Source organism: Durio zibethinus, chromosome 27 (genome assembly GCF_047325235.1).
Source record: "Durio zibethinus cultivar Kanyao isolate XHJ-2024 chromosome 27, ASM4732523v1, whole genome shotgun sequence".
In the NCBI taxonomy this organism is placed as follows: domain Eukaryota; kingdom Viridiplantae; phylum Streptophyta; class Magnoliopsida; order Malvales; family Malvaceae; genus Durio; species Durio zibethinus.
The window spans coordinates 9,115,148-9,142,646 of record NC_143188.1 but is presented as its reverse complement, the minus strand read 5'-3'; the positions used below and the strand labels follow the sequence as shown (position 1 = coordinate 9,142,646).

At 32.0% G+C, this 27,499-nt stretch overlaps 3 protein-coding genes across 5 annotated transcripts; all 3 read right to left on the bottom strand.

Annotated features, from left to right (window-relative positions):
• Window positions 1-2,954: 2,954 nt before the first annotated feature.
• Window positions 2,955-10,042, bottom strand: LOC111279208 (vacuolar-sorting receptor 1-like). Of its 2 annotated transcripts, none has more exons than XM_022866142.2 (12): window positions 8,291-10,042; window positions 7,262-7,975; window positions 6,660-6,748; window positions 6,483-6,552; window positions 6,313-6,396; window positions 5,856-5,932; window positions 5,632-5,713; window positions 5,372-5,454; window positions 5,221-5,287; window positions 4,446-4,574; window positions 4,080-4,158; window positions 2,955-3,205 (listed from the first exon to the last, which is right to left on the bottom strand). In XM_022866142.2, the coding sequence occupies exons 1-12, from the start codon at window positions 8,583-8,585 to the stop codon at window positions 3,175-3,177; spliced, it is 1,800 nt and encodes a 599-aa protein (XP_022721877.2). In that variant the 5' UTR covers window positions 8,586-10,042; the 3' UTR covers window positions 2,955-3,174. The 2 variants fall into 2 exon arrangements, with proteins under 2 accessions (XP_022721877.2, XP_022721880.2); XM_022866145.2 differs by having other exon boundaries at window positions 9,796-10,042.
• A 658-nt stretch (window positions 10,043-10,700) lies between these two features.
• Window positions 10,701-19,758, bottom strand: LOC111279209 (uncharacterized). Of its 2 annotated transcripts, XM_022866147.2 has the most exons (5): window positions 19,323-19,758; window positions 18,074-19,007; window positions 12,326-12,421; window positions 11,518-11,654; window positions 10,701-11,062 (listed from the first exon to the last, which is right to left on the bottom strand). In XM_022866147.2, the coding sequence occupies exons 1-5, from the start codon at window positions 19,571-19,573 to the stop codon at window positions 10,927-10,929; spliced, it is 1,554 nt and encodes a 517-aa protein (XP_022721882.1). In that variant the 5' UTR covers window positions 19,574-19,758; the 3' UTR covers window positions 10,701-10,926. The 2 variants fall into 2 exon arrangements, with proteins under 2 accessions (XP_022721882.1, XP_089612750.1); XM_089756624.1 differs by lacking the exon at window positions 11,518-11,654 and having other exon boundaries at window positions 19,323-19,713.
• Window positions 19,759-24,547: 4,789 nt separating this feature from the next.
• LOC111279923 (putative WRKY transcription factor 70) lies at window positions 24,548-26,844 on the bottom strand. The gene is made up of 3 exons (XM_022866992.2): window positions 26,429-26,844; window positions 25,763-25,867; window positions 24,548-25,196 (listed from the first exon to the last, which is right to left on the bottom strand). The coding sequence occupies exons 1-3, from the start codon at window positions 26,731-26,733 to the stop codon at window positions 24,743-24,745; spliced, it is 864 nt and encodes a 287-aa protein (XP_022722727.2). The 5' UTR covers window positions 26,734-26,844; the 3' UTR covers window positions 24,548-24,742.
• Window positions 26,845-27,499: the final 655 nt, after the last annotated feature.

The following is a 27,499-nucleotide window of genomic DNA, read 5'->3' as shown; positions in this document are numbered from 1 at the left end:
TACAAATCGACCTTACAGCCCACTTGGAGAAAAATTTAGGCTTGTTACTATTGGTGGACTTTTCATTAATATAGTAGAATACGGAGTAAATCCATTTGCTGAATCTAGTAAGGGTTAAAGTGCACGTTAGCTTGATCAAAAAGAAAAGCCAATAAGCACCACTATGATATTTCTAGAGGTTCTTCATCTTCAGGTGGGAGACCAAATTCTAGTAACTTTGAGTATAGTGAATCATCTGCTAGTACTGAAGGATGTTACTATCCATCGGAGCAACCTAATTTTCGACCTCTTCATGGTTATCCACTTTCATATAATTATTATTCACCTCAAATGTATCCTCCACCTCAAATGTATCAAGAACAAAGGCTACAGGGATGTAGATGGAGTCAACTTGGCTTTCAAAGTGAAGATAGAGAATTCGATCCTCCTCGTCATTCTACCATATGGTAAAATTTGAAATATATATCAATAATTGTAGTTATTATTGATAGAATGTATCCTCCACCTCAAATGTATCAAAAACAAAGGTCACAGGGATGTAGATGGAGTCAACTTGGCTTTCAAAGTGAAGATAGAGAATTCGATCCTCCTCGTCATTCTAACATGTGATAAAATTTGAAATATATATCAATAATTGTAGTTGATAGAATTTGAAATTATTATATTTTTAAGTTTGTAATTTTGTTTAATATAGATGCCTAGTATTTAACATATTATGTTTTGTTAATATTTGATTTGTCTAGAATTAATGTTGAATATGAACTTGGCCAAGAAAAATTTTATGGATAAACCAAATATGAATGTTTTATTATAATCTAAATAAAATTGTGAATAATTTTTTTAAAAAATAAAAAAAATAGAGTGTCATAAATTATTTTTAAAATTATTGCATAAGAGTTTTTATAATTATAATTATAATTATTACATTTTATAATAAATTGTGCAAAAAAAAAACTCACTACCATAATGACTGCAGTAACCGCAATGATCTCCATTATATACAAAAACGTGATAAACGAGATGTGACCGAAAACGTAACTGCGCCGACTGTTTAAATCTTTGGTCATTGCATCTATAATATTTTTGAGGGAGTTAAGCTTGCTGGCCATCTATCTCTGTATATAACCTTTGTTTTACATATTGTTTTTTAAATTCCCTCCAATTGTTTACTAGCTACTGATTTTTTTATATATTATTTTCTGTTGTTTTTAATCTTTTTGCAGAGATTAACTATGGGCACCTTTCTCACAACCTTAGTCAGGTTCATAAGGTTCTTTTTACTTTTTAAACTTTCTGATATATATACATGGAAGTTAGAGGGTGCTTCTAACTTCTGTGCGGCTAAGAAGGATGTGATATTGATGATTATCAACTTACAAACTTGGGTATTCTAAAACGTGATTATACGGTGAGAAAAGTTCTGCTAATGCTGTGTCATAAAAGAAGGAATGGATATGTATAACTTGTTTCAATTTAGCAACCAGTTACTAAGCATTACCATATTAGCTTGCAGTCTGATCTTTTATCTTGCTTCTTGAAGTCCTCCTCTGGAAAAGTTTGTTATCTCTTGCTCTTTCTCAGTTGCATGAACAATTGACAATATTAGCTTTGTTCTGTTTGTTAATGTGCATTAGCACACACTCTGGGATGATATATAATGCTGTGCCTTTTATATTTGGATTCACGACTAGAGCTTCAGTTTGACTAGAGCTTCAGTTTGTAAAGGCATTTTTATTGCGGTAAAAAAAAAGTTCTGATTGTCTGACAACTTGCTTTCCAGTGCAGTGGTGCGGTGGTGGCATTCTATATCTATAAGCTTCGACCCAATGATAAGCTGGACTTGGAACCTGGGACAGCACATTGATGCGTTCTTTTGAGGTTAGTTTTATTTATATGTATGTTCAGTTCTTTCTCTGTTTTTCTCTCTCTTCTTTTTCTTTTTGTTTTTCAAATGGTGTACATCTACAATAGGTTCCAATCACCATCTATGGACACTGTCCAGTTCATTGTGGGAAACCCATATATTCTTAACTTCATATTATATATATATATATATATATATATATATATATTCTTAACTTCATATTATATATATATATATATATATATATATATATATATATACACACACTGCATCATTTTGGCCCTGAATAAAGCAGAATTGATGCCACAATAACAAAGTACAAACTCTTGATGCTGTTGAAGAATGTCTGCATACAGAATTTGAGGTCTTTGTAAGACTTAGTTGTCTTGTAATAATCTGAATCAGTTAGGATGATGATGTGAGAGGTAGTTAAAAGAATGGAGGTGAGTGCTCAAGGATGATGTTAAAATTATCTTGTTTTTCCCCAATGTCTCTTAGAAGCTTTCAATAGTATGCCAATTTCTTTCCAGTTAATTCCTGTAACACGGATTAATTTTCATACGAGATTTTTCAGCTTCTTTGAATGTGAAGTTGCTTGGCAAACGAGTCTTCTTGATAACGAGCGTTCTACTACTAATCAAGAACTGCAAAAAGTGCCTATGATCCACCATATATATACATATATATAACATACATCTATTTTTATCTTCAGTTTTTATTCTTTTGCTACGTGGTGTGAGGCCCCATGCATACGGTTTCTTTTGTGAAGATAGAGGGAGGTATCATTCGACAGACATGAAGATAATTAACCAATTTCAAAATCCACTGTTAATTCCGGAGCATTTTCTCTGCATTTGAATCATAAGAGCATCAACTAATTACATATATATATATATATATATATAATTTCAATAAATTTAATCTGTTTCATTTGTAAATAGAGCATGGTTTAACAAAATCATTCCAGTGTGAATTTTATTGATTCCAAGCAATTGATCTGATAAGCAGTAGTAAATATAAAAATATACGCTGTTACTGATGTCATGTTCCTAAAGTAAAGACAAGCCAAATAACAGTGCAACTTAAGAAATGGAGCATAAATGCAAATCATATAGGAATTTATATAAAAGATAAAACACCAAACATTTCCTGTGATACACAGGAATTATGTCCATCGCTTTATAATTTAGATTTACATCGTCAAAAAAGGAACCAACTTCCAACTGGATAAGTAGGGAGACCAGGCTGCTTTTAGATATCTGGATGGTGAACGTTATTGGGTTTATTATCCATTAGAATGCATCGTGCCATTACAGCCCAAGTCTCCGAATCCATGTGTCTCTGCATGAAGTTCAGGAACAAATGAAAATCAATTTTGCCGGATTACCTAGGACTCTTCTTGCTAGAAACAGTGGTAAAGTGACAAGGTAATTGTGATTAATCACAGTCCTCTATTGTATCTAGTCCACCTATTATTTCAGTTTAAATAAAGAAATCTAATTCCTAAAACTGCCATATAAATTTCTAACACAAATCTCCAAATTTGGTCTATTATCCTTAAATGACTACTCAAAATCAGATCATTACTAAAAAGAAAAAAAAAGGTATAAAATAGTAGATGCAGATCAAAATCTTTGAAAGCAATTCAACAGGAAACCGGCAATCAATTTCCCCCAACTTGGATCTATCTTAAAAATATCTATCCTACTTAATTCACTAGTCAATCTCAAAACTATATCTTCTCTTTCTTTGGCATTTTAGGTGGGTCCCAACTACAGGTGTGCATTAGTGGCAAAAAAAAAAAAAAAAAACTACAACTGTGCATTGTTTGGATCAATCTGAGCAGAAATCAAAACCCATCAAATTTGAGTTGGTTTGATGTAATTTAAATTTCAGAAATTATAGTTTCGTTTCCAAACTTACGGCCAAACTGAACAAGAAACCAAGTCAAACCAGATTAATTAAGTTTAACTCCTTTTGATTTCCACACACAGTTAGGTATGGTTTGAATAATTTGAAACCAGAATTTCCAGTTTGGTTCAAAAACACCCTTCAATGCACACCTATAAGGCTATGAAGGTCTGCTCATGTAATCATCAACCCAGGCATCCAACACTGCCTCTTATGAAGAACACATCAATTTGTTCTAAAATGAGATCTAATCTATAGAGAATACATAGGAATATCTGATATATTAATGCAACGACAATCTTACCCGGATTCTTTTTTTGTAACAATACCAAGAATTATTTCCCAAACAGAGCCCCAGCTTATCTCTGTTTTAAAATCCTTACCTGCATTTTTTGCATTAGAACATATCAGCAGTAGCGAACAAAAACAGCATTAGAGGAGTCTTGAAATCCTAAATGCCAACGAACATGATATTTCAATCTCCAAATTGAGCAATAAAATGGACAATTAGCTTAATCTTATATCCAGTACCAGTGTTTCCTACTACAGTTCAAGATGCAGGAATACACTAAAGAAAAGATTTATAACCGATGGAGACCATCCTACAAAGAGTCTGAAGGCATAAACCGCTGTCTAGTGAATTATCACAGAAGGCCCCAACAATACTTACTGATGCATGTGTCATACTCTCGTATGTACAATGAACCACCACTACAGCTGCAATCATAACTGCCCCAGGTATTTTTGCATTTGCAGTCAGGACATTGGCAGGCCAGCTTTTCCTTGCACTCATCAACATCTAGAAGAGAGTAAAATGAGATAAATGGTTCACCAACCAAGATATAAATGATTATAAAGCTTAAAACTTATTTGATGTAGCTGTAATTACGGAACACTTTTTAGTTATAAGCTTTGCAAAAAAGAAAATATCATAAGATGGTTTATAGAGCATCCATATTTTATTCACTTATAAACACCTGGCATTCATCCTTTTCTTTATATAAAGCACCAAGACTTCAGCTTCTACCAGAAGTTCCCCAAGTCAGAAACCTCTAGAAGTGATTTCAGATTTAACCAGACTCCTATCAAAGCAGTTTGATACCTAGAACACAATTTGAAACTAAATACAGCATCAAATAGGGCCTTCAAAGGCTATTGACCCAAAATATCTGCTACTAGAAACATCTTCCACCGAAGAAATCATTCATCACAAGCTAAAAGACCACGTGTGTTAGTAGACACAAATCTGACAGTAGAAATACCAGTTAAGCATCTAACAATTCACAAGTGTTCCACATATTTACCGGAAAACATAATGCATAATATTTGATGAACTCATCGACTAAAAGCAGAAAACAAAAAACTCAATGAGTTGTCTATTTCCAGTGTTAAACATAACTCTTGATGATGGTAAATGAGGGAACCAGGTAGAGAAATCCTATTACCTTTGCAGCTGTTGACTCCATCACCCTTGAATCCAGGCGGGCACTTGCAACCATGGGAATGATCATCCTGAACAATCCATTACAGAGCCAAAAAACTAAGAAACAGTAAAATGAGAGAAAGAGAGAGAGACAGACACAGAGAGGCACTAACAATACGAGCAGAATATGTCCTTCCTTCCAGTGTTTTTCTCCAACATCCTCCATTGTTGATTTCACAATGTAAAGCACCAGAAGCTGTTAAATCAGAAAAGCAGGTATTATAGCATATGAACTAAGCATAAATGAGTTGTAAAATGTGCATTTATGTTTAATTATTGATTATTATAACTCTTAAAGTGTAACCACCAATCATTTCCATCAACATTTTCACAACACTAAGTGTCTTCCTTGCTAAGGAAAAAAAATATTTACCTTCACAATGCATGTAACCATCTCCATAAAACTTCACACCATTAACTATCGGGCACTCACACACTCTTCCCGAAAAGGTATTCTACAAGCAAATAAGGACATAAGAAAAATGTTAAAATGAACATATACTTGATATTCAAAAATTTTCTGAAAGTGACATACCCTGCATGCAGTAATGTTAGAACATATAGTTGATCTACAAAAATTTACTGAAAGTGACATACCCTGCATGCAGAAATGTTAGCTGCCTTGTCCTGCCAGCACCCACCATTGTTTTCTAAGCACTCATTAGTTTCTATATCTGCTCAGGATAATTCATAATAAAAAAAAATATGAATATCATCTCTATGGTAGTCTCTACCCAGAAATACAAGTTTGTCATTGTTTAACTATAATAGCATTGGAACAACTTTGTAAAGAGATAACAATTACTTTACTGAAGCTCATCAGATACATTAAAATAGATATGTGAGAAAAGGTCTGCAGCTAATAAAGGAAAGTTTCTGGAATGATTTTACCACTCAACACTGACATAACTCTTTCATTTGGTTCATTGATAAATAAAGGAGGGCATAGCATGGGATGACTATGCAACAAAATGGTGAATACCAGAAAATTTAAATGTTTCATAGGAGACTACAAGAAGAAAATGTTCATAAATTGAGTACAATAGATGATAACCTTCACTTAAACATATTGCTGGTTCTGTGGTCTCTTCGAAACCTGCACAAATTGCCTTGAGAACAGCTCGTTTGTCCAACTTCCCTAAATCCATCAAAAAAAGGTTTGTGTTACAAAAGATAATTCATGCAATCAGATTGCTGGCCATGACAGTAAAGTCTGATTCAAACCTCTATACTGTCTGTTATTTATCACAAGAGTTGGCAGTATGGTTACATCTCCATGGGAGCCTTTGCCAATCTGAAACCAGAATTACAGCAATAAAATGAAAACATCAATGACAAGATATGAAAAAGATGGGCCCAGATTTTTTTTTTTTAACTTATAAAGTTTTACAATAGCCTGACCTGTGCATCTTGTTCAGCTTTAAGAAGCGGGTTATCCACATCAGCTTCAGTGTCTCCAATACATTTGTCTATTTTAGTGAGATCAACACCTATAAAGTGGAGAATGGAAGACAAATATACTAAACTTGTGTACAATTGTCAGATATAAAGATATAAGCTTGCTTTTTATCCATACTTAACAGATCACTTAAGTAATCAACATTTCCAGCAGCAAATAAGAATTCTTTTGCTTTTCTATATCCCAATAGAATCAGAATTACACATAATAAATACGCATAATGTAGATGCACATGTAAATTTTATATATATTCATTAGTGCTAAAACAAATTATCTAATTTCATTAACTTTGGCAAACATCCAGGAGAAAAAGTTAAGGAAACATTATATTATACATACTATGTGTAAACAGGAAGAATAAATTACTTACTGTTTATCTGAAAAAAAGGGACCAATTCAGTGGTCTTATGCTCCTTTTTTTAAGAAATAAAATCGATCAAAACACAATACTAAAACCTTCTTAGCAGTAAAGCAGAGAATATTGTGTAGACCATTTTAAGAATCATATGTAATAAAAAATATTTTGTATAAAGCATTAACCTACCAAGAGACAGGATAACTTTATCTGCGCAGTCTTTGGTATACTTCTTCTCTTTCATTTGGCATCGGATAGCAAAGTCTGTAACATAATCCCACCAGAGCCATGGCTTTCCACTTTCATTAGCAACTTTGAAAAAGCAAGCTTGGCGAAGATTTTGAACCACAACATCTTTACCATCATATCCTTTACTGAAGTCTTGCTCAGGATCTGGGGTGCAGTACCTCCCATGATTGATACACTGTGACTTGCACTGTTCACTCAAAATAAAAGGTTCAGGGCAATACCAAGTTATATAGTGTGGGGAGAATTGTGTGTACCCTTTCTGCTCAAGTATTCGAGCAGCTGCTTTGAAGTTCTTGACAAATTCTATCTGGCGTTCACACTTTGGCCCACAACCATCATTGCTACTTGTCCAAAACTCATACTCAACTCGCTCATCAGGATGTTGAAGAGATTCCATCCGGTCTGGAAGAGACTCCATCCAGTCCAGGTTTATATTAACCATTTCCCCAAAAGTTAAGGCCCTCTTGATACTGTACCCCAGTGCTCTACTAATGAAGGCTGATGGAATGGTGATGTTCTGCAGGTACTCAGCCCAATCATTCTCTTCTTCAGGGGTATCCATGGTAATCAAGGGCTCATGCATGCTGTCCGCAATAAGAATAGCAGCAGCTCCAGCTTTCTGAGCATTCCATGCCTTCAAGGTGAAGAAACAGTCTGGCAGAATAGCAAATTAAAGATCATAAGCAGGAGTATTGAGAAGAGCAAAACTGAAACCAAGGAAACAATAACTCAAATTCCTAGGACCAACAAGTTTAAATCAACACAGTAGGCAATGCTAAATTTAACAAGTACCAACTGCCAACATATTTAAAACTCATAAAGCACAACAGAATACTTCATTGAATTACCATAGGTGTCATATTTACAAAAATAGAAAGTAAAGAAAACCCATCGTAATTGAAATCATTTACTTCCAAAATTGTATAATCACTTGATAACAATCAAAAAAAGAAAGGAAAAAAGGCAGACCTCCACGATCAACAAGGAGAAGAGTGGGGAGTCCACCAGGCTTTGATATAAAGGATATGTCAAAATCATCAAAGATCATGCATCCTCTTTGATTTGCTTTGGGATAAACAACCGTACCAAACAAGGTTCCAGAATACAGAGGAACCCCAAAATTCCCAATCGCACAGTCATAAACTCCTATGATTGAATCTGGTGATGTCACTTCCAAGCTGTTCTTCTTCACTACAAACCTCCCTGAACAATTCCCCAATAACAAAATCCATACGCAAACTAAAAACCCAAACGTTTCTCTCATCTTTCTCGACGCATAACAGAAATTTTTCTGATAATAACCCAAGATAGGGAATCTTTCAATCAATAACTTAGCATAAAAGCCACCTTCTTTTGCTGGTTACGTTTCCTAGGTCTTGAGGTGATATTTGCTTTTCGTCTTTGTGTTTTATAGAGAGAAAATCCAGAGGAGAAAGAGAACAAGAGTTGGAAGAAGTTTTAAGCTGTTTCAAGGTTTTGATTTGAGAAATCCAATGTTTCAGAAAACGATTGGGCTTTGGCCATATATGTTTCGATTTATCCTATGCTACAAAAGGACAAAGAAAGTACTAAGAAATTAACAACCCTTATTGTGTATATATCTTTATCAAACATCTTATCTGCAACAACTGTGCAAAAGGATTTTGATTTGATAATCCAATGTTTGAGAAAATGATTGGGCTTTGGCCATATATGTTATCAATTTATACTACACTACAAAAAGACAAAGAAAGTACTAAGAAATTAACGACCCCTATTGTGTACATATCTTCATCAAACACATTATCTACGACAACTGTGAAAAGGATTTTCTCAGTTTGTCTCAATCAATAATTATAAAAAGGGCCATAATCATAGACAATTGAGTCATGTCACTTGTTCCAATAAAAATGAAATTCATTTCATACCTTCATAGGATTCTTCACATCCTATGAAGTTAAATAGGATGTCATATTTAGGAGGTCATAGGGAAAGTTGAAAGTTAAATAGGTTCTTGCTTGCCTTTATCTTTTCAGCAATCTTTCATGGAGGATTTAGTGATCCATGCATCTCACGTCTTATTTAGACGCTGAATACACTGATAAAAATTTATGATACAACTGTTGTAACAACATATCTTTAGCTGTTATTCACCATAGCTTTTGATGGCCACCCCGCTAATGTTCTAATGTGAATGATGTCCAAATGGTTGGAAGAGAAATCAAGTTAAAAAAACCCAAATTTGAAAGATGATAAATTGACTAACTTTGTTATTTGTATGACTTATCAATACCATTTGGCTAATTAAATACCTATTGCCAAATCCCTCAAGAAATTTGTAATTGTCAGTAGAAATAACATGAACATGCTGGTATGAAACAAAAACAACCCAAGATATTTGAATTACCAATGAAGCAGGAAACATTCAACAGGTTGAAGAATAACTGAAAAAAAAAAAAAGAAAAGAGAAACAAGAATTCAATAGAAATTAATACCTGTGATGGTGGTGGTGATCCCAATCATGGAATCCAAAGCAGTGGAGAAGGAGATAACAAGCCACGAATACGCATCTGCCAAAGCCCCTGAAAATGGAAGACATTAGAAAACATGGGCAACAACAGCACCTCAAGAATGGATCATCGCAAGAACTGTCTCCATGGTGGTGGTGACGATGGTGATGACTCATATTCTTTTCTTCAGCCTCTGCCGCGCCAACAAAGATGTGGGCATAAAAACCAAAACAGAAAAAATAATCTAGCTTTACATATATATATATATATATATATATATATTGGGAAATAAATTGTGGAAGGAAATCAGATTGGTGGAGATATTTTATAAAAACAGTTCCCACAAGGACAGGAAAGGAAAAGCTGGCAAAGAGTTACTATGTTCACCGAAAGCAATGAGCCTGAAATCAAACCCGAAAATAATATGGGCCTGTTTTGCTATTCCTATCTAATCTACTCAATAACATCATCATACTTTCGGGTTTTAATTAAAGATTTATTTAAAAAAACTATTTTTTATTTATTATCATATAGAAAATGTGTTATTTCTCTTATTCATTATATTTATTTATGACATGCAATTAATCAGAGGCCTTTTTTTTTTTTAAAGTATAATCACAGCGCATGAATATTTCAACAATACTTCGTTACCCACATGCTGTCTGTTTCTTTTGATTTTTACAAAATTAAGAGAATGGCTTCATCATATTTTATGTTAGAATTTTAACTTTTTTTATAGCAACAGTGTTCTTTATGTATTGAAATTTGGAAAAAGAAAAAGAAGCCTTTTAGTGTTTAGTAAAATTTCATTAGCAGTTGAGTTTTACAGCAAATGATGAAACAGTAGCAAAAAAAGTAAAATGCAGATTGCAGAAAACAGCAAAAGGAAGAGAGAGAGAAACATAGAATTTAAATTAAGGAGGCTTCAACAAAGATATCTAGTAACAACCTGAAGATGAGTTAAAAAGATGGTTTGGGCCAGACCATTATATTCAGCTGTAAATTTTCACCAATACAGCAATCTCCCTCCTTCTCTATATATACATACGAAACAACACAGATTGTATAGCAAGATTTACAGATATCCTTCCTTCCTTCTGGGTACGCTGATACTATCTATTCACGCTTATCCTCTTCAAGATCATCTCCAATCGCCTGCCTTTCCAGCTTCATTGCCATGTCCCCACCATTCCCCGTCAACGCAATACCCTCCTCATCAGAGTCCTCACCCATTTCCTCCATATAAGCATATCTACAAAGTCCACACCACATCCACATTAATGGCCAATTATTATTATTATTCTACTCCAAAATAAGTCATAACCAAACATCTCATTGCAGGTCAACCAACATAAACAGAAATGGAGACATCCTTCACACGATACTGGTTTTCTGCGCATCTAGTTTCCTACTTTAGAACCATGAAAGGTCGTATACATTGGTAATTAACCTCAACAAAACCAAAAGAATCAAGTGTGTTTTCAGCGTCAAATACTCAAATGAAAAATTGACATAACTTTTTTTATACAGAGTATCGACTGGGGGCTAAATACGCATAGTTATTTGATACAGGAAAATATGAGAGCTGCCTCTCAGAAAAACCCATGCCATAGAATTGAACTAGTAAAAGCATTCATCTTCATGTAAGGCTTGGTTTTGTTCCAGAAAAGACATTTACCGAAATGTAGCAAATATCAATTCTAGTACCTGGTTGGGTTGCGTGAAGGAGCCCAGAGAACACATATGACCACCAAGAGAGAATATGCAAGCATATTCCAGAAAGCTGGGATGATCCATGCAATTTGCCACAACTCACTCAGTGGATCAGTCGCATTGAAGTATAGCTGAGCCAAGAGAAATCAGAAGAGCTTCAATTATATTTTTGTTTGCTTTTCAGCTCTTTTGGGTGCCTACCGGTGGATTGGGGGGGGGAGTGTGATAAAAGCATGCACAAATATGATGGAAAGAGAAAATTACAAAATGCCAAACTCAACTTAGCTGGTTTCAGTAAGAGAATCATGAATCCATGGGATGCCTGGGAATTGTGGGGCAGAAATCTCTAAGTACCACAATTGGCACACAAGACCTCTCTTTTCACTCCCATGCACTCTATACCCATTTTTTTTTTATTGGCACATATCTTGCACAAAAGTCATTCCTACAGAGAGATTGTCATCTTACTTTCCCCTGTGATGCATAGGGCGTGATCAAGCTAAGCCGAGAACTGATCAAGTGCAAGGCTCAAGCTTGAGCTCAATTAAAAAACTCAAAGCTCAAATTAAGGACATGTATGATATTAAGGGCATGTTGGAAATATTAGGCAAGGTACCAAATCACTAACCACGTTCATGTTACCAAACATTACAAAGAATGCTTATGCTATACGAATCATGGGTGTACATTGTTTTTAAGCATCTCCTAATATACTTAGGAAGGCAATGCCAATTGTCTCTCCAAGATCCCACATACCAAGCCACCTAAACAACTCTTTAATGAATAGAACAACTGGTATTACCTCAAAGCCGATCCAAGCAATAGAAAGCAACACAGACACTGCAAGTGCATTAGTAAACTTGCGGTACAACTCCAATTTTGCCAAGTTTCTTCTCATCTACACACAAGAAACAACAGGGAAAATAATGTAAACAAATGAATTATTTTAAAATTTGTTGCTAATAAGATAAGGATATTGCTATGAATGACTTCAAATTTCACAAGAAAATCATATCTTATATATACAGTTACTGAAGCCAGGAACTTTTGGTTTTCATGCCACGAAGGTCAAGAATGAAAGCCAACAGCCTGTTTAGTTTTGTATTTGTTTTTCATTTACACTCTCCACTTTTACATCATATAAATGTGTGGGAAAACACTTATTTACAGCTAGTTGTAATCTTGCAATCTGTATATTTATATTTGTATCCCTAGAATTAAGGACAAAAAATTAGGATAGACAAGCTCTCAATTATAGGATTAGTTTTTTTAGGAAGATTTAGTTTCCTAGTTTAACCCCTAGTTAGTTGTATATAAACCTAAGGTTCTTGTATAATTCTAAATTAGCAGTTTTTCAATATACATTCAGTTTTCACACTAATTTATTTCTTAGTTTTTTCACATGGTATCAGAGCTTTAGGCTCTTCTTGGGAAGCAAAATTTTCAGCCTTCATTGCTGACTTTTTTAGGCCTTCATTGTCGAACCCTTTCAAAGAAAGATATCACTACCACCCAATTTGAGGAAATGTTAAATGTGAAAATCACTGGAGTACTACAAATGTCTCAGAAACAAAGAGAGTTCGACAGGGAAGAGATTGAAAAGCTGAGAAACTTATTGAAAATCCTTGAAAAGCCTACTGTGGTATGTTCTTTGGGTAAGGTTTCTAGTTCAGGTAACGCTTCTAGTTCTCATGGATTAAATGTCTGGGCTAAACCTATTACGAGTTCTTAAGTCATTGACTCAGGAGTCACAGACCACATGACACATCCCTCACAAAAGTTTAGTACATATAACCTGTGTCCTAGTAATAAGAAAATTGTTGTTGCTGATGGTTACCACAGTGGCAAGATTAGGAGATGTTCAAGTTAATCCCTCTTTTGTTCTCAAAAATGTTCTTCATGTTCCTGGATTGTCTACTAATCTGATATCTATACAAAAACTTACCAGAGATATGAATTGCAAAGTAACTTTTTATCTCTCTTATTGTGAATTTCAAAACCAGAGTTCGGGGAAAATGATTGGACTTGCTAAGGAGAAGGATGGACTATACTATCTTGAGACATCAAATCATACAAGTAATATCAACAATAGTTTACCTTTGTCATTTCTTTCTGAAAAATCTTCCAATAAAGACAAAATCTGGCTTTATCATTTTCGTCTTGGACATCCTGCTTTTGGAACCTTGAGAAACATGTTTCCTTCTTTGTTTAAAAGATTAAATGTCAAAGACTTTCATTGTGATGTGTGTGAACTTGCAAAGCATAGACGTGTGTCTTTTCCAATCAGTAACAAAAGAAGTTCTACTCCCTTTTACTTGATTCATAGTGACATTTGGGGTCCCTCTACAATTCCTAATATTTCTAGTGCGAGATGGTTTGTTTCATTCATAGATGATTGTACTAGGATCTCTTGGGTTTTTATACTTAAATCCAAATCAGATGTGAATAGTGTATTTTTAAGCTTCCAAAACATGATCCAAAATCAATTTGGAGTGATAATCAAGAGATTTAGGTCTGATAATGCAAGAGACTACTTCAACCAGAGTCTATCTACCTATTTCCAAAAAGAGGGGATTATCCATGAGTCATCTTGTGTTAATACTCCACAGCAGAATGGAGTGACAGAGAAGAAAAACAGTCATTTACTAGCCACAACCCGAGCTTTTCTTTTTCAAGCAAATGTACCTAAATTTTACTAAGGTGAAGCTGTTCTCACTGCCACACATATTATAAATAGGTTACCTTCAATGGTTTTGGGATTTAAAACTCCTATGAAACTACTCTCATAAATTTATCCCAACCTCAATACCACAAACAATCTCACACCTAAGATATTTGGTTGTACATCATTTGTTCATGTTCACAGTCATAATAGGGGAAAGTTGGATCTAAGAGAGATTAAGTGTATTTTTGTGGGGTATTCTTCAACTCAAAAAGTGCTATCATCCTCTTACCAAAAAATTCTATGTGTCTGCAGATGTTACTTTTGAAAAAAGTAAACCATTTTTTACTCAACCTTATCTTCAGGGGGAGACTTCATTCATGGAAGATAAGGATAAAGATTTCTTTTTGCTTGATTTGTCCCTTTCTTCAACATTTACACCCATTAATTTTTCTGACTCGAAACCTGTTTCTGCTGAACCCAAGTCAAACACTGAATTTGAGTCTGAACCCATTCCAAATACAAAAGATGTGACAAAGGATAATATTGTTTTTGATTCTATGAAGAAATTATAGGTGTACTCAAGAAGGAAAGTTCCAGATCCTGAACCTGTGCCAATCCAGGAACCTGATCCTAACTCTGGAAATGAGGTAACTACAATTTTTGACTCTATTTCTCAAAATAAGCATGAATCTCCTAAAACTATAACTAGTGATTATGAGCTACCTATTGTCATTAGGAAAAGAACCAGAGAATGTACTAAGCATCCACTATACCCAATCTCTAATTTTGTGTCATTTGAAAAATTCTCACCATCCCACAAAAATTTTCTTGTGAGCCTAAACACTATTTCTGTTTCAACTACATTATCCGAGACATTATCCGAGACATTATCCAGTGATAAATGGAGGCAAGCCATGAAAATAGAAATGGAGGCCTTAGAGAAAAATCAGACATGGGAACTGGTAAAGTTGCCTAAAGGAAAAAATCCAGTGGGGTGTAAATGAATTTTCATTGTAAAATACAAAGCAAATGGTACTGTTGAAAGGTATAAAGCTAGGTTAGTGGCTAAGGGCTACACTCAAACCTATGGAGTCGATTATCAGGAAACCTTCGCTCCAATTGCCAAGATGAATACAGTTAGGATTTTGTTATCATTGGCTGCAAATTACAATTGGCAGCTTCAACAATTTGATGTAAAGAATGCTTTTCTACATGGTGATTTGGAAGAAGAAATATATATGAAGGTTCCACCGAGATTTGGAGGTCATCTAGAAGCAAACAAAGTATGCAGGCTAAAAAATGCTTTATATAGCCTTAAACAGTCTCCTAGGGCTTGGTTCGGGAGATTTGCCAAAGTGATGCTAGCAATGGGATATAAACAGAGTCAAGGAGATCACACATTGTTTATCAAGCACTTTGATTCAGGGAAAGTCACAGTTCTAATAGTGTATGTTGATGATATAATTGTAGCTGGAGATTATGAAAAAAAGAAAGAATCTCTAAAACAGTGTTTGGCTAGAGAATTTGAGATAAAAGAGCTAGGGAAATTGAAGTACTTCCTAGGAATTGAAGTAGCTCACTCACGGCATGGTATCTTCATCTCACAACAGAAATATGTGATGGATCTTCTGAAGGAAACTGAGAAACTCGCATGTAAACCTGCAAATACTCCTATAGATCTTAATCATAAAATTGGAGAAGCTAATGAAGATGCTGCTATAAATAGAGAGATGTACCAAAGATTAGTTGGAAGACTCATTTATCTCTCACATACTAGACCTAATATAGCATATGCTGTGAGTGTGGTAAGTCAATTTATGCATAGTCCTAAAGAAGTGCACCTACAAGCTGTCTACCATATATTGCACTATTTGAAGGCCAATCCTAGGAGATGTATCTTATTCAAAAAAAATTCGGGGTTAGTTCTAGAAGCATATACAGATGCTGATTATGCAGGTTCAATAACTGATCCACCTCAGGCTACTACACTTTCTTAGGTGGTAATCTTGTGACTTGGAGTAAAAAACAAAATGTGATGGCAAGATCAAGTGCTGAAGCAAAGTTCAGAGCAATGGCTCAAGGAATTTGAGAACTACTATGGTTAAAGATTATCCTAGAAGACTTGAAGATCAAGTGGGATAGACCAATGAGACTCTACTGTGATAACAAGTCTGTAATAAACATTGCACACAATCCTGTGCAACATGACAGAACAAAACACATTGAAGTAGATCGGCATTTCATAAAGGAGAAACTAGAGAGTGGGTTGATTTGTACACCTTATGTATCAACCAAGGGTCAACTTGCAGATGTGTTGACTAAAGGTCTCAGCAGTGCAACATTTCAAGAAATTATTTCCAAGCTGGGAATGAAAAACACCTATTCACCAGCTTGAGGGGGAGTGAGGGAAAACACTTATTTACAGCTAGTTGTAATCTTGTAATTTGTATATTTATATTTGTATCCCTAGAATTAAGTATTTGTATCCCTAGAATTAAGGACAAAAAATTAGGATAGACAATCTCTCAATTATAGGATTAGTTTTTTTAGGAAGATTTAGTTTCCTAGTTTAACCCCTAGTTAGTTGTATATAAACCTAAGGTTCTTGTATAATTCTAAATGAGCAGTTTTTCAATATACATTCAGTTTCCACACTGATTTATTTCTTAGTTTTTCCACAAAATGATATAACTAAATTTGAACACCTTTGTTTCTCAAATTTCTATAAAACTGGAAAATCATTATAAGATGGTTTTCCAACTTTTTAACTACATCCGGAAACCCTTGTTTGCAAAATTCTCAAAGTTAGTTATTTACCTTATCTTAAACATATTATTGAGAGTGTAAATGGAAATGGAAGACGGAAACACTTTCTAAAACTAAACTAGACTTAGTTTTCTGCTTTCAAGGTTAATGGAAAAGTATGGAGATGATAGATAAGATCTTGGTCCCAATAAATTATTTTGGTGGAATTAGAGCAAAAAGGCTTATCTTATAGGATTTCCAATCATTATAGGTTTACACTATGGATCTGCACTGACTCCCTACCTATTTTTGGCAAGTTATAGATGCTTACAAGAAGTACCCAGGTCAGTGTTGCAATATATTAACAGATGATGCCAACTTAGAAAATAAAAGAAAGGTTGAAAATTGGTGGCTTGTTAAGATTATGGACATATAGATTAGAACCAAAAGGTTTTAACTTAAGCAAAACTGGGACAATACACATGGAGTATAATTTTTGTAAGATTAGGAACAAAGATGAAAAAAAAAATGGTTAAGAAATTCCTTTGCACAATTGTTTCTTGTATTTAAAATAAAATATTAATGGGGTTTTAAGCTCTAGAACGATTAGATGAAATGATGAAGTGTGGCTGAGACAGGATGACCACAAAACCAGTTATATTCTATGGTTTGTTGGTCTACACTTCATGCCTAGAAGAGTATAGTAAAATGTAAGAATGTTAAATAGATGAGAGAAAATACAAGAATAGTAGAATAAGAAATAAAATCATCTGTATAAGAGATGAGGTGGCTCAATTGAGAATAAAATGATAATATAGAGAAGGTGAATTGGATAGTATAGGCATAGCTAAAAGGAACATATATGAGTAGATATAAACTAAAAGTCAGAAGGAAAAATTAGAAATGAAAGACTATCATTTAAACAGATTGCCCAAAACTGAATAGAATAGAGAACAAGGATTCGTGTAACTAAACCCCCTACAAATACAGAAGAAGGGTTAGGGAATTTGCCTTCTAATTGAGCTAATAGCTTCATGCCATATTAGCATATACAAGCATTGTCTATTGATGTCTATCCATTTCTCTTTCATCTATCCTCTATGCATCTCTAATAATAGTTTTAAATGGGGAGATTCTTACCTGAAGTTTCTCTAAAGTTTTTGAGAGTGATGAGAAAATCCACAGAATAAAACAAGCATCCAAAAAAGCAACCGGTAGCACCAAAAATAACTTTGTTTTCCCAGAAAAGTCATTAATGTTCCCCAAATTTTCTACTAGCTCAAGTGCCTCTGTCGCAATAAAATATATCAAACCAAGCAGAAGTACTTTTGATGTTAAGCCACCAAGGGTTGGCCTCACCACACCGAAGCCCATGGAAACCACCAAAAGAAGAAGGCGAGATAGGGTCTTCTTAACAGAGCCAAAGGTCACTGCCCACAATGTAATAACCATTGGTCTGCTCCCAGTTGAATTGAAATTAGAATATTCAAAGTACCAGACAGCCATTTCACACATTCCAAGAGCAATAACAAGGGTGATATGGTAGTGCAAATGAATGATGTCCTTCCAGAACTGAACAAACCTTAGAAACCAGCCAAGGCCTAGCACAAGGTAAGCCAAAGACATGAGACCAAAAAATGTCATCAAAGGAGCCATCTTCCCAGGTAAATAACCATTGGGGTTCTTCCAAACAGTCCTTCCTTTAATAAGAGTACCCTCAAGTTGCCGATCACAGAACATAAAATAGAGGTAGTACATCCCAGTGCTGTTTATTTCAACAGTTTCAAAGTCCATTTTAACTTCTTCATTATTCCCTTGAAAAAATGTCTTAATGCGTTTAGGCCACCCGGGGTTGTTATGGTTATTATGGATGATAACCTCACCGAGTTTGCAGGACCCCTGGTCCGAAAGTTGTTTGTTGCAGCAAATGACATCAGGCCTTAAAGAAGACCCTCCAATCCTTTCTCTATCTTTAACCTCAAGTATGATTGCTTCAACTAACCCTGTGTACGACTGCATTTCATTCTGCCTATTAGCAGACTCTTTCGGCCTCACAAAGGTGACCGAGTCAAAACTGAAAATTTCCAAGTGGGAGTCTCACATTAATAACCACGACAATTCAAGTGAAGTAGCTATAGTATTGCACACTTTTTTCTCATTCAGTTAAAAAATTGAACATGATCAATCAAATTGTTAATTAAACAGTAGTTAGGGTTTCCAAATGGAAGGTGCAAAATATTGTTCCATGAATTCATCATGCGGAATCAAAGTCCAAGCAACAAAAACCAACAGCATGCAAACTATGATAAAAAAAAAAAAAAAGATGCTTATTCCAATGAAGCAAAAGGCAAAAGGAAAGAAGAATAGAGTTAAGAAAATTATAAAGTACCGGATGATGGACTTTCCCTTGAAAGATGGTTTGGTTTCAGAAGAAGAAGCAGTGGAGGTTTCATGGAGCTTAGAAGCATAGAGGCCTTCACTGCCTCCGTGGAAAAAGAATGCATCTGATTTGGGGGTAAAAGCTTCCATTCTGTACTCATGAATGGAAGCGTCAACATTTGAGAACCAAAGAAACAAACCCACTAACACAAAGAACATGGCAATCTTAATCCTTCCCCTATGAAAGTCTATCTGCTTCATATTTACAGCAGTTTTCTTCAAGGCTCCTCTTCTTTTTACCAGCGCTGTTAGCTTTTGATCTTGTGTTTCTGAAATTGGTAAAGAAAGAGAGAGAAACAGCCAACAGCAAATTACGGTTCTAAATGCACTGCACTTTTGGTTTTCACACCTCTATTTTTTTTTTAATTTTATAAATGAAATTATTTGGTTTTTTTAATAAATTTTTAAATATTTATATTCGATAAATTTTATAATTTTTTAAATTTTATTTTTAAAATATTATATAAAATAAATTAAAATTTTATTTTAAAAATATTATATAATTTTTTTAAATAATTTTTTAAAAGTTATAAAAACTTTTGAAGATTTATTTCTTTAAATTTTAAGAAAATTTATAAAAAATAATTTTTTAAAAATTTTTTATGAATTAATATAATAAAAAATGTTGTTATTAGAAAAAATTAAATTTTAAAATTAATAAAAAATTTAATTTTATTATTTTAATCTTAAAGAAAGAATAAAATCTTATGAGATTTTAATTAAATTAAAGATAAAATAATAAATATAATTTTTTTATAAATTTAAAATTTATCATTTATTAATAAATATCTTTATCAATTATTAAAATTTTATAATAATTCTAATTAAATTAAACCTTTTTAAAAAGTTTCTCTATTTAATTATTACGATAAATTTTCTAAATTAATATATTAAATTTTAATAAAAATTATATAATATTAAATAATATTATTTGTATAATTTTAATGAATTTTAATTTTTATACATTAATAAGATCTATTAATTTTGTTATCACGCTTCATAACTTCAAAAAATAAAAATTTAATTAAAATCAAATAAAATTTTATTTTTTAAGATTAAAATAATAAAATCAATTTTTTATAATTTTAAAATTTATAATTTTTTTAATAATAACTTTTTTTATTATATTAATTCATAAAAATCTTTAATAAAATTGGATTTTTTGTAATTATTTTAAAATTTCATACTATTTATGAAAATAAATATTTAAAAGATTATAAGTTATATAATTTTTCGAAAATTATAAAATATATCATATGTGAATATTCGAAAACTTAATAAAAAGATATTTAAATAATTTTATTTTAAAAAAATTTCTAAAAAAAATGTAAAGAGCAAAAATCGTAATACACTTAGAAATTCTCGTTACACTGATGAGTCCAATCCAAAGCAAATTAACATCTTTGTCCTTTCTCGGTTAGGGTAGGGATCGCCTTCAAACGAAACTATGTCGTTTGGGGCATTAGTACATTGAAAGCAGTACTTATCAACCCTCGTCATATCTCTCTCTTGAGACAGATGGTTTAATTAAAACAACAAAATGTTGATTCAAAATAATTATATAAAAAATAATAATTTGGTTGATCAACAAATTATTAAATTCAACATTAGATTAAGTCTAAAATACATGTAAAAACTCACAAAACTTAAAATTAAGATCCCAGAACCTTGAATCCATCAAAACTTTTAACAAGGTTCACCAATTATGGCAACTTGCATAATATTTTTAATCTCTAATCAATATCATACCATCATCGATATTAATTAATTAATCATTGATGATCACATATGAGGATCATATCTTTGTCTACGATGAAAAAAAAAAGTTATAAAATTGTTATAATATTAACTTTTATTTTCCAAAAGTGAACCCATTTATCACACGTTATTTGGATGGCTGATAGGGATTTAAGTGGTATTATACGTGTACCATATCATATAATATTATATATAGCAATTTTTTATTAGTTGCACTATTGCAGTCAGATTTTGGCACTTGACTTCCTTACGAAAGCTCTTTGCACAAAAGGGCCAAAACAAGTAAAATCCAAGCCGTCAATTCTGTATATGTAAAAGGGATTCACCGATTACCAGTAGTCACTCTATACCTCAATTAATTTAAAATTATGTTAGATTAAAGAATAAATTTTTAAATTTTTTTTTTCATTTATAAAATTTAAAATCAAAACTTTATTTAAAAAAATTAATTTTTTTACCATTCAAACCAATAAATATTTATTTGTATATATAAATATATTAATATCTCTTTTCGCGTGCATTAATATAAGTTATATATATTATTTTTGAATCAAAATGAATAAAATTAAAAAAAAATTATTTTGATTTAAATTGATAATAAATTTAATTTTGATTTAATAATAAAAACTATAAAATTTACATTAATGTAAGTAAAAACTTATATATATATATATATATATAAGTTTATTGTTAAACAATAATTTTAATTTTATTTGTAGAATAAAAAAAGAAACACCTTTAGGAACGTTAATATAATAAGTTGAATGATTAAACATATAATTTACCCTAATGTTATCCCTTTAACTTGGAGAGAAGTGTCACTTTGATCATTTAAGCACGTACAAAAAAAATGTTGTGACTTTGGATCCTTAAACTGCATTCACCAAAACCAAATATGTAAAATTAAGCATATTACACTGTAAATAAACCCACATGGGGTGGAATTCAACGGCATTTTTAGATTCATTCAGATATGTATGTGAAAGAAAGATCATCAGATCACATGGCTTTCAGTCATTCACACTATGAAAATTTTTTCCAAAGCATGCCGAGCTTTGATTTATGAAATCTTGTTGTCTTTTTTTCTTTCACTTTGAATGCCTTGTGTCCATGAAACTGCTTTTGTCACTTCCTTCCACCATCTGATTCTGATGTGTATCTCTTTGGATCTTTCTTGTGTAAAAATTTCAAAATCCCTAACTTTGCCATTGAAAGAAAACTCTTGTTGGCATCATTTCGAGAGCTTTTGCTATAAAAAAAAACAAAAATTATTATCTTATCAATAAATTTATTCAATCAATACAAAATAAAAATAGTTAAAGGTGATAATGAAGGAAAATGTTCGGTGAATTCAAAGTCAATTATTAAAACGTCTAATCTATGAGAGTTTACTATTAGTTTAAAAAAAAAATTTCACACTCTTTTATTTTCATTTGAATTCAATTGTACGCACGGATGAGTAATAGTTAAAAACTATAAAGCCAGTTTTGTAATCCAAATGAAATTATGATGAGACACGATTAGAGGAATCTATCGCACCATTCTTCTAATTCGCCACTGACCCTTTTAGGACCGGTAAAAGATTATTTCCTCTACCAGCTATGTCTTTTAATATTATCCATGTTTTTCCTTTTTTACCTTTGAAGATATAATATAAGGACCAAAAAATTTTTGTCATTTTATCTTTCATTTTTTTATTCAAAAATTATAAATATTTTTGTCAATTCAGTATAATAAATAAATAAACAATTTTACAATTGAATAATTAATTAAAATAAATAATTACGTAAATAAAAAATAAATATTTTTAATTTTTAATTTAATATGAGTATAAATAAATTTAATCTAATAATCATTAAAGACATTATATATGAAAATTATTATATTTAAACTTTAAAAAAAATTGTTATATCCAAATTTTAATTTAATATCTTTAATGATTATTTTTTATTACAATTAATCTCACCATCACTTTTACTTTCACATCTAAATACATATTTTATCATTATAATAATTAATTTTATCTTTACTACTACTTTTAATCTCATCAAAATTAATTTTATCGCTCATTTAAAATGAAATTTTAATTTGATAAAAAAGTAATTTTTCAAAAATTATTACATAATTGAACCCTGATAGCCCACTGCAACAATCATAAGGGAAGTTTTATATTGACAGATAGATAGATAGATAGATAGATAATTAAGGATGCATGTCACCTACAAATACAGCTTTGTGCCTTGGTGGGAATGAATTTGTAATTTGGAGATTGATGTCATTAGTGCTGGATGATGCACTTCTTTAATTGTCCCTGTCTATGATCACCACTTGCTTGTCTAAATGAACATTACCTTTTCTTTTTCTCTTGTAGTGGGCTCCAACTTATTGTTTTTAATTGATGGCACATGTTGATTAATGGCTTGAAAATGGAAACAATTATAAACAATATCATTTGAATTATAATTTTGAAAAAAATCAATTAATATTACTCTAATTTATTTTTTGTATGATGTATTTTATCATACTTATATTATAATAGATGTAAAAAATACAACAATAAAAAATAACGAACTTATATAATTATAAAAGAAAAACATTACTACAACATTAAATGTTTAAGAATAACAAAACTTTTATTAATTATTAATAAAGTATTAATTACAAAATTTGGGCGGGGGAAGGCTCTGCATACTATATTCTTACTATAAAAACATAAAATTATTGTACATATATTTATAGTTTGATCCATCATGTGTATTAAGAAGCAAATGAATACATAAATATTACAAAATTAAAACAAACGAATAGAAATTTTTTTGAGCAATTTATTGCTAATTTTCTATCATGCTATGTAAATTGATGGAGAAATATATATATATATTTATAAAATATAACTCAAAATTTTGGTTTCAGGTTTCTTTGAGAAGATGGATACTATCGGATAAACAAAGATATTTTGTTTATTTTCTGAATTTATTGTGAAACCTACATGTGTTTCCGTCTGTCTTTAGCTCCAATGCTCTTTTCTTTTCCTTATCATTCAGACCATTACCCAACAGGTCATTTCAACTCCTAAACCATGTCGCTTTCTCATCGTCAAGGATTTTGTTTTTCTCTATAATGAAACAGTAAATATTCTAATGATGCTGTTTGAAGACCATGGATCAACTATACTTTTTCCCCGCTCTATTTTGAGTCTTTCCATATTCTATCACACTAGTAGATATTTCTCATTCACTCTTCTTGAAGGATATAAAATTTTACATACGGAAATGATTCAAGTATAAGTTTCCTAAAATCAAATTCCATGAAAAATGTTCCTAAAAAAACGATCAAATAAAAAACCCAAACTCATAAAATTATATTAAACATGTTTTTTTTTTCTTTTTTTTTTTTTCTGGGCAAGATAAATACTAATTGAGCTAAACAGATCGATAGACCATAGAAGCAATTAATTATACAGCGGACTTGCCATTGAAGCAGCTGTTTGCACTTGGCAGCTCTATTCTAATTAAGAAGTGAAAACGCTGTACTTCTACATTAAGATTATTAAGAAACTAAATTATACCATCAGTTCATCACTTAGTCACGACTCTCTAGCTAGCTACCTACCTACCTACCTACCTCACAAAACTCAAGCAAGTCATCTAAATCAACAGAATTCACCACCCCGGAGATCACATCGTGATCAGATGACAACACTTCCATTTGAACCGATGACTCAAACAATGTCAGTTCAGGTGACATAAGATACTCGGATGATAAGGATCGGTTGTAGGTGATGTCGCTCGTCGTATGATCTTCTTTGCTTTCCTGCTTTACTGATGGGAAAGATAAGAAAAAGGGGTTATCATGTTTGCTTGTGAGGTTGTTCGCAAAGCTGAGAAGAATGGAAGAGTCATTGGAGGTGGAATCCAGGATGAGATGAGAAGCCACGGGCAGGTTTTTGCAAGTGTGATGGCCGTAATAAGTTGTTCGATACTTTGGGGGATGGTCTTCAATCTTCTGGACTTGCTTGGTTGCTTGGCAACCTTGATCAACCTTGTGGGTGCATCTGTAATAGTTTCTGCAAGAAAAAATTTCTCTCTTAAGTAGAACTAGTTTTGATTTTCTCACTTGCTAACTTCATGAACGATGAATTGAATCGGCTCAAAAGCGAGGATAAGTATTCATGTCACATCACAAGTACTAGTTTTGGACAATAAAAATTTAGTTTTACCTACCCTAAAAACATTATAAAAACTGTTTTTGATAAGTCACGAAAGGAGTTCTTGTTGCAACCCATATTTAGAAAAGGAAATATAGTAATTTAATCAATTTTCTGAAGTGATCGAAAGTGGCTCTATTTGCTATGATTTTTTTTTTACTATGAATATCTATGGTACAAATGTCCAAAGCAACTTTGTCTCTAATTAACAGAAGAAAAAAAAGGAAAAATCCAACTGATAAGAGAAAAAATCGATCTTGTCTACTCTATCTACCATATGAGAAAAAAGAAAAGACTACCATTTCTTAAGTTCAAGCGTCTTCTTATAGTATTATTTTCGGAAAAGATTTGAAAAAAAACTAAATTAGATGATGATGATGATGATGATGAACAATCTGGATTTATTGTTGGGGAAAAGCAGCCACCTTGGGTGATTGGCATTGACGATTACTTTCTGTCCATATTTTCTCCATGCATGACCATCATCAATTAGAGCAGGGGTGTCTTTTGTCCATGACTCTGCACACTTCCTATCATAAATAAATTCCAATAATTGACTGTTAGCAAGCTCCAAATATTGCGTTAAGAAACTTTGAAGTAATTAATCCACACCCTTAAAGTGATGAAAAACAATTTTAATTATTAACTAATTTTTTGAATTAATAATGATAATTTAGATAAATACAGAAAATGATCTAATTGCACACAGATAAACACAAACATATATATTTAAAAAATTATATACACTACATATAATCACCCATATTTTACACAAAAGATCCAAATTGACCTAACATTCCCATGGTCCATTCTAAGGATCAGGACTCAAATCCTACAACCTTAACTATTAAAAAAAAAATTCAAATCGAACAACCCTAAAATGCAAAAGACTCAAATTAATTAAACACCATTATAGATGCAATCACCTTAACATCTAAGGCAAGGCAAGGTAAAGATGATATCTGTACTTCCTTTAAGAAAATAAAAACCAAAAAGAAATTTTACCCTAGCTGAGAATGGATATATAGTAAACATATAAATATATACATATAGGAAAGGATGTAGAAAATACGATAATAATGATTAGGTACCTTCTTTTGTAACATCCTCTTCGATCCTTTTGAGTTGAAGTACTCTTAATGCTGTCTTCAGAATCCTCGGATTTCCGACCATCCCAACTCATGTTGATGCTGTTCCTTTGATTCTGGGAAACCTCATCATCGTAGTCGCCACTGTTTCTTAACATCGAAAGGGTATTTCCAAAGGAGTTGAAGATTTTCATTACTAGATCTTCACCCTCGTCTCCTAAAGATTTACTAAGCAGATCTCGCAGCTGATTTGCCAGTTCCCTGCCTCGCCCCAGTTCTTCGATTGCTTTCTTTCTGTCCAAAGACATGTTCTCTGACCAAGCCACTGCATTTTCCTTTTTTTTTTGCGTAGTCAGTTTTAGTTGGATAATATTAAGCGGAAACCTTTATATCCGAACAGAAAAAACCACAGCTACATTGCAAATGCGAGGAAGAGAAAAGGAGCGAAACCAGGAAAATTCCACGCATCGAGGACTCCTGATTATTTTCATCGCCACGCGCAATTTATTCGATCACCTTAAAAATTATGCTCTCGACCAAAGAAAATTATGCTAATTTTATATGTAATGATTCCTTATTTAAAAGTGATGTAATAGAACTAAATTTTATTAATATATTAAATTAATAAAATTTAATATTTTTTATTTAATATATTAATTAAAATTTTAATTTCTCTTAAAATTATATATTTTATATTATAATTTTTTATATTTTTAAATTAATATGTATTGAGACTAATTTAAAAATAATTTATATTTTTGTTTAATTTTTAATATTATATTTAATATATTTTTTGTTTTTATTTTGTTATGATTTTAATATATTAATTTTTTCCTAATTCAATTTTTTAAAATAATTTTATATAAAATTAATTTATTTATCAATACATATATTCACTAAATTTAATTATATTTTATTATAAAATATTATTTATATTTTATAAATTATTATCATTAATCTATATTAAAATTTTTAAAATTAATAATTATTAACAAAACAAAACAAACTTATTTCAATTTACTATTGATAAAGATCAAAATTTAAAACGGGAAAGCGCGTTGAAAAGAGGTTGGA

Excerpts from the sequence above, each read along its gene's own strand:
- LOC111279208 (XM_022866142.2), bottom strand. The coding sequence starts at position 8,585 with ATGAGAGAAACGTTTGGGTTTTTAGTTTGCGTATGGATTTTGTTATTG. Across the intron at positions 7,976-8,290 it reads TCTCCTTGTTGATCGTGGAG|ACTGTTTCTTCACCTTGAAG; the intron begins GTCTGCCTTTTT and ends CTATTCTGCCAG. Across the intron at positions 5,455-5,631 it reads TGGTTACATGCATTGTGAAG|CTTCTGGTGCTTTACATTGT; the intron begins GTAAATATTTTT and ends CTGATTTAACAG.
- LOC111279209 (XM_022866147.2), bottom strand. The coding sequence starts at position 19,573 with ATGAAGCAGATAGACTTTCATAGGGGAAGGATTAAGATTGCCATGTTC. Across the intron at positions 12,422-18,073 it reads AAACTTTAGAGAAACTTCAG|ATGAGAAGAAACTTGGCAAA; the intron begins GTAAGAATCTCC and ends TCTTGTGTGTAG. Across the intron at positions 11,063-11,517 it reads CCTTCACGCAACCCAACCAG|ATATGCTTATATGGAGGAAA; the intron begins GTACTAGAATTG and ends TGGACTTTGTAG.
- LOC111279923 (XM_022866992.2), bottom strand. The coding sequence starts at position 26,733 with ATGTCTTTGGACAGAAAGAAAGCAATCGAAGAACTGGGGCGAGGCAGG. Across the intron at positions 25,868-26,428 it reads AGAGGATGTTACAAAAGAAG|GAAGTGTGCAGAGTCATGGA; the intron begins GTACCTAATCAT and ends TATTTATGATAG. Across the intron at positions 25,197-25,762 it reads GTCAATGCCAATCACCCAAG|AAACTATTACAGATGCACCC; the intron begins GTGGCTGCTTTT and ends TTTTTCTTGCAG.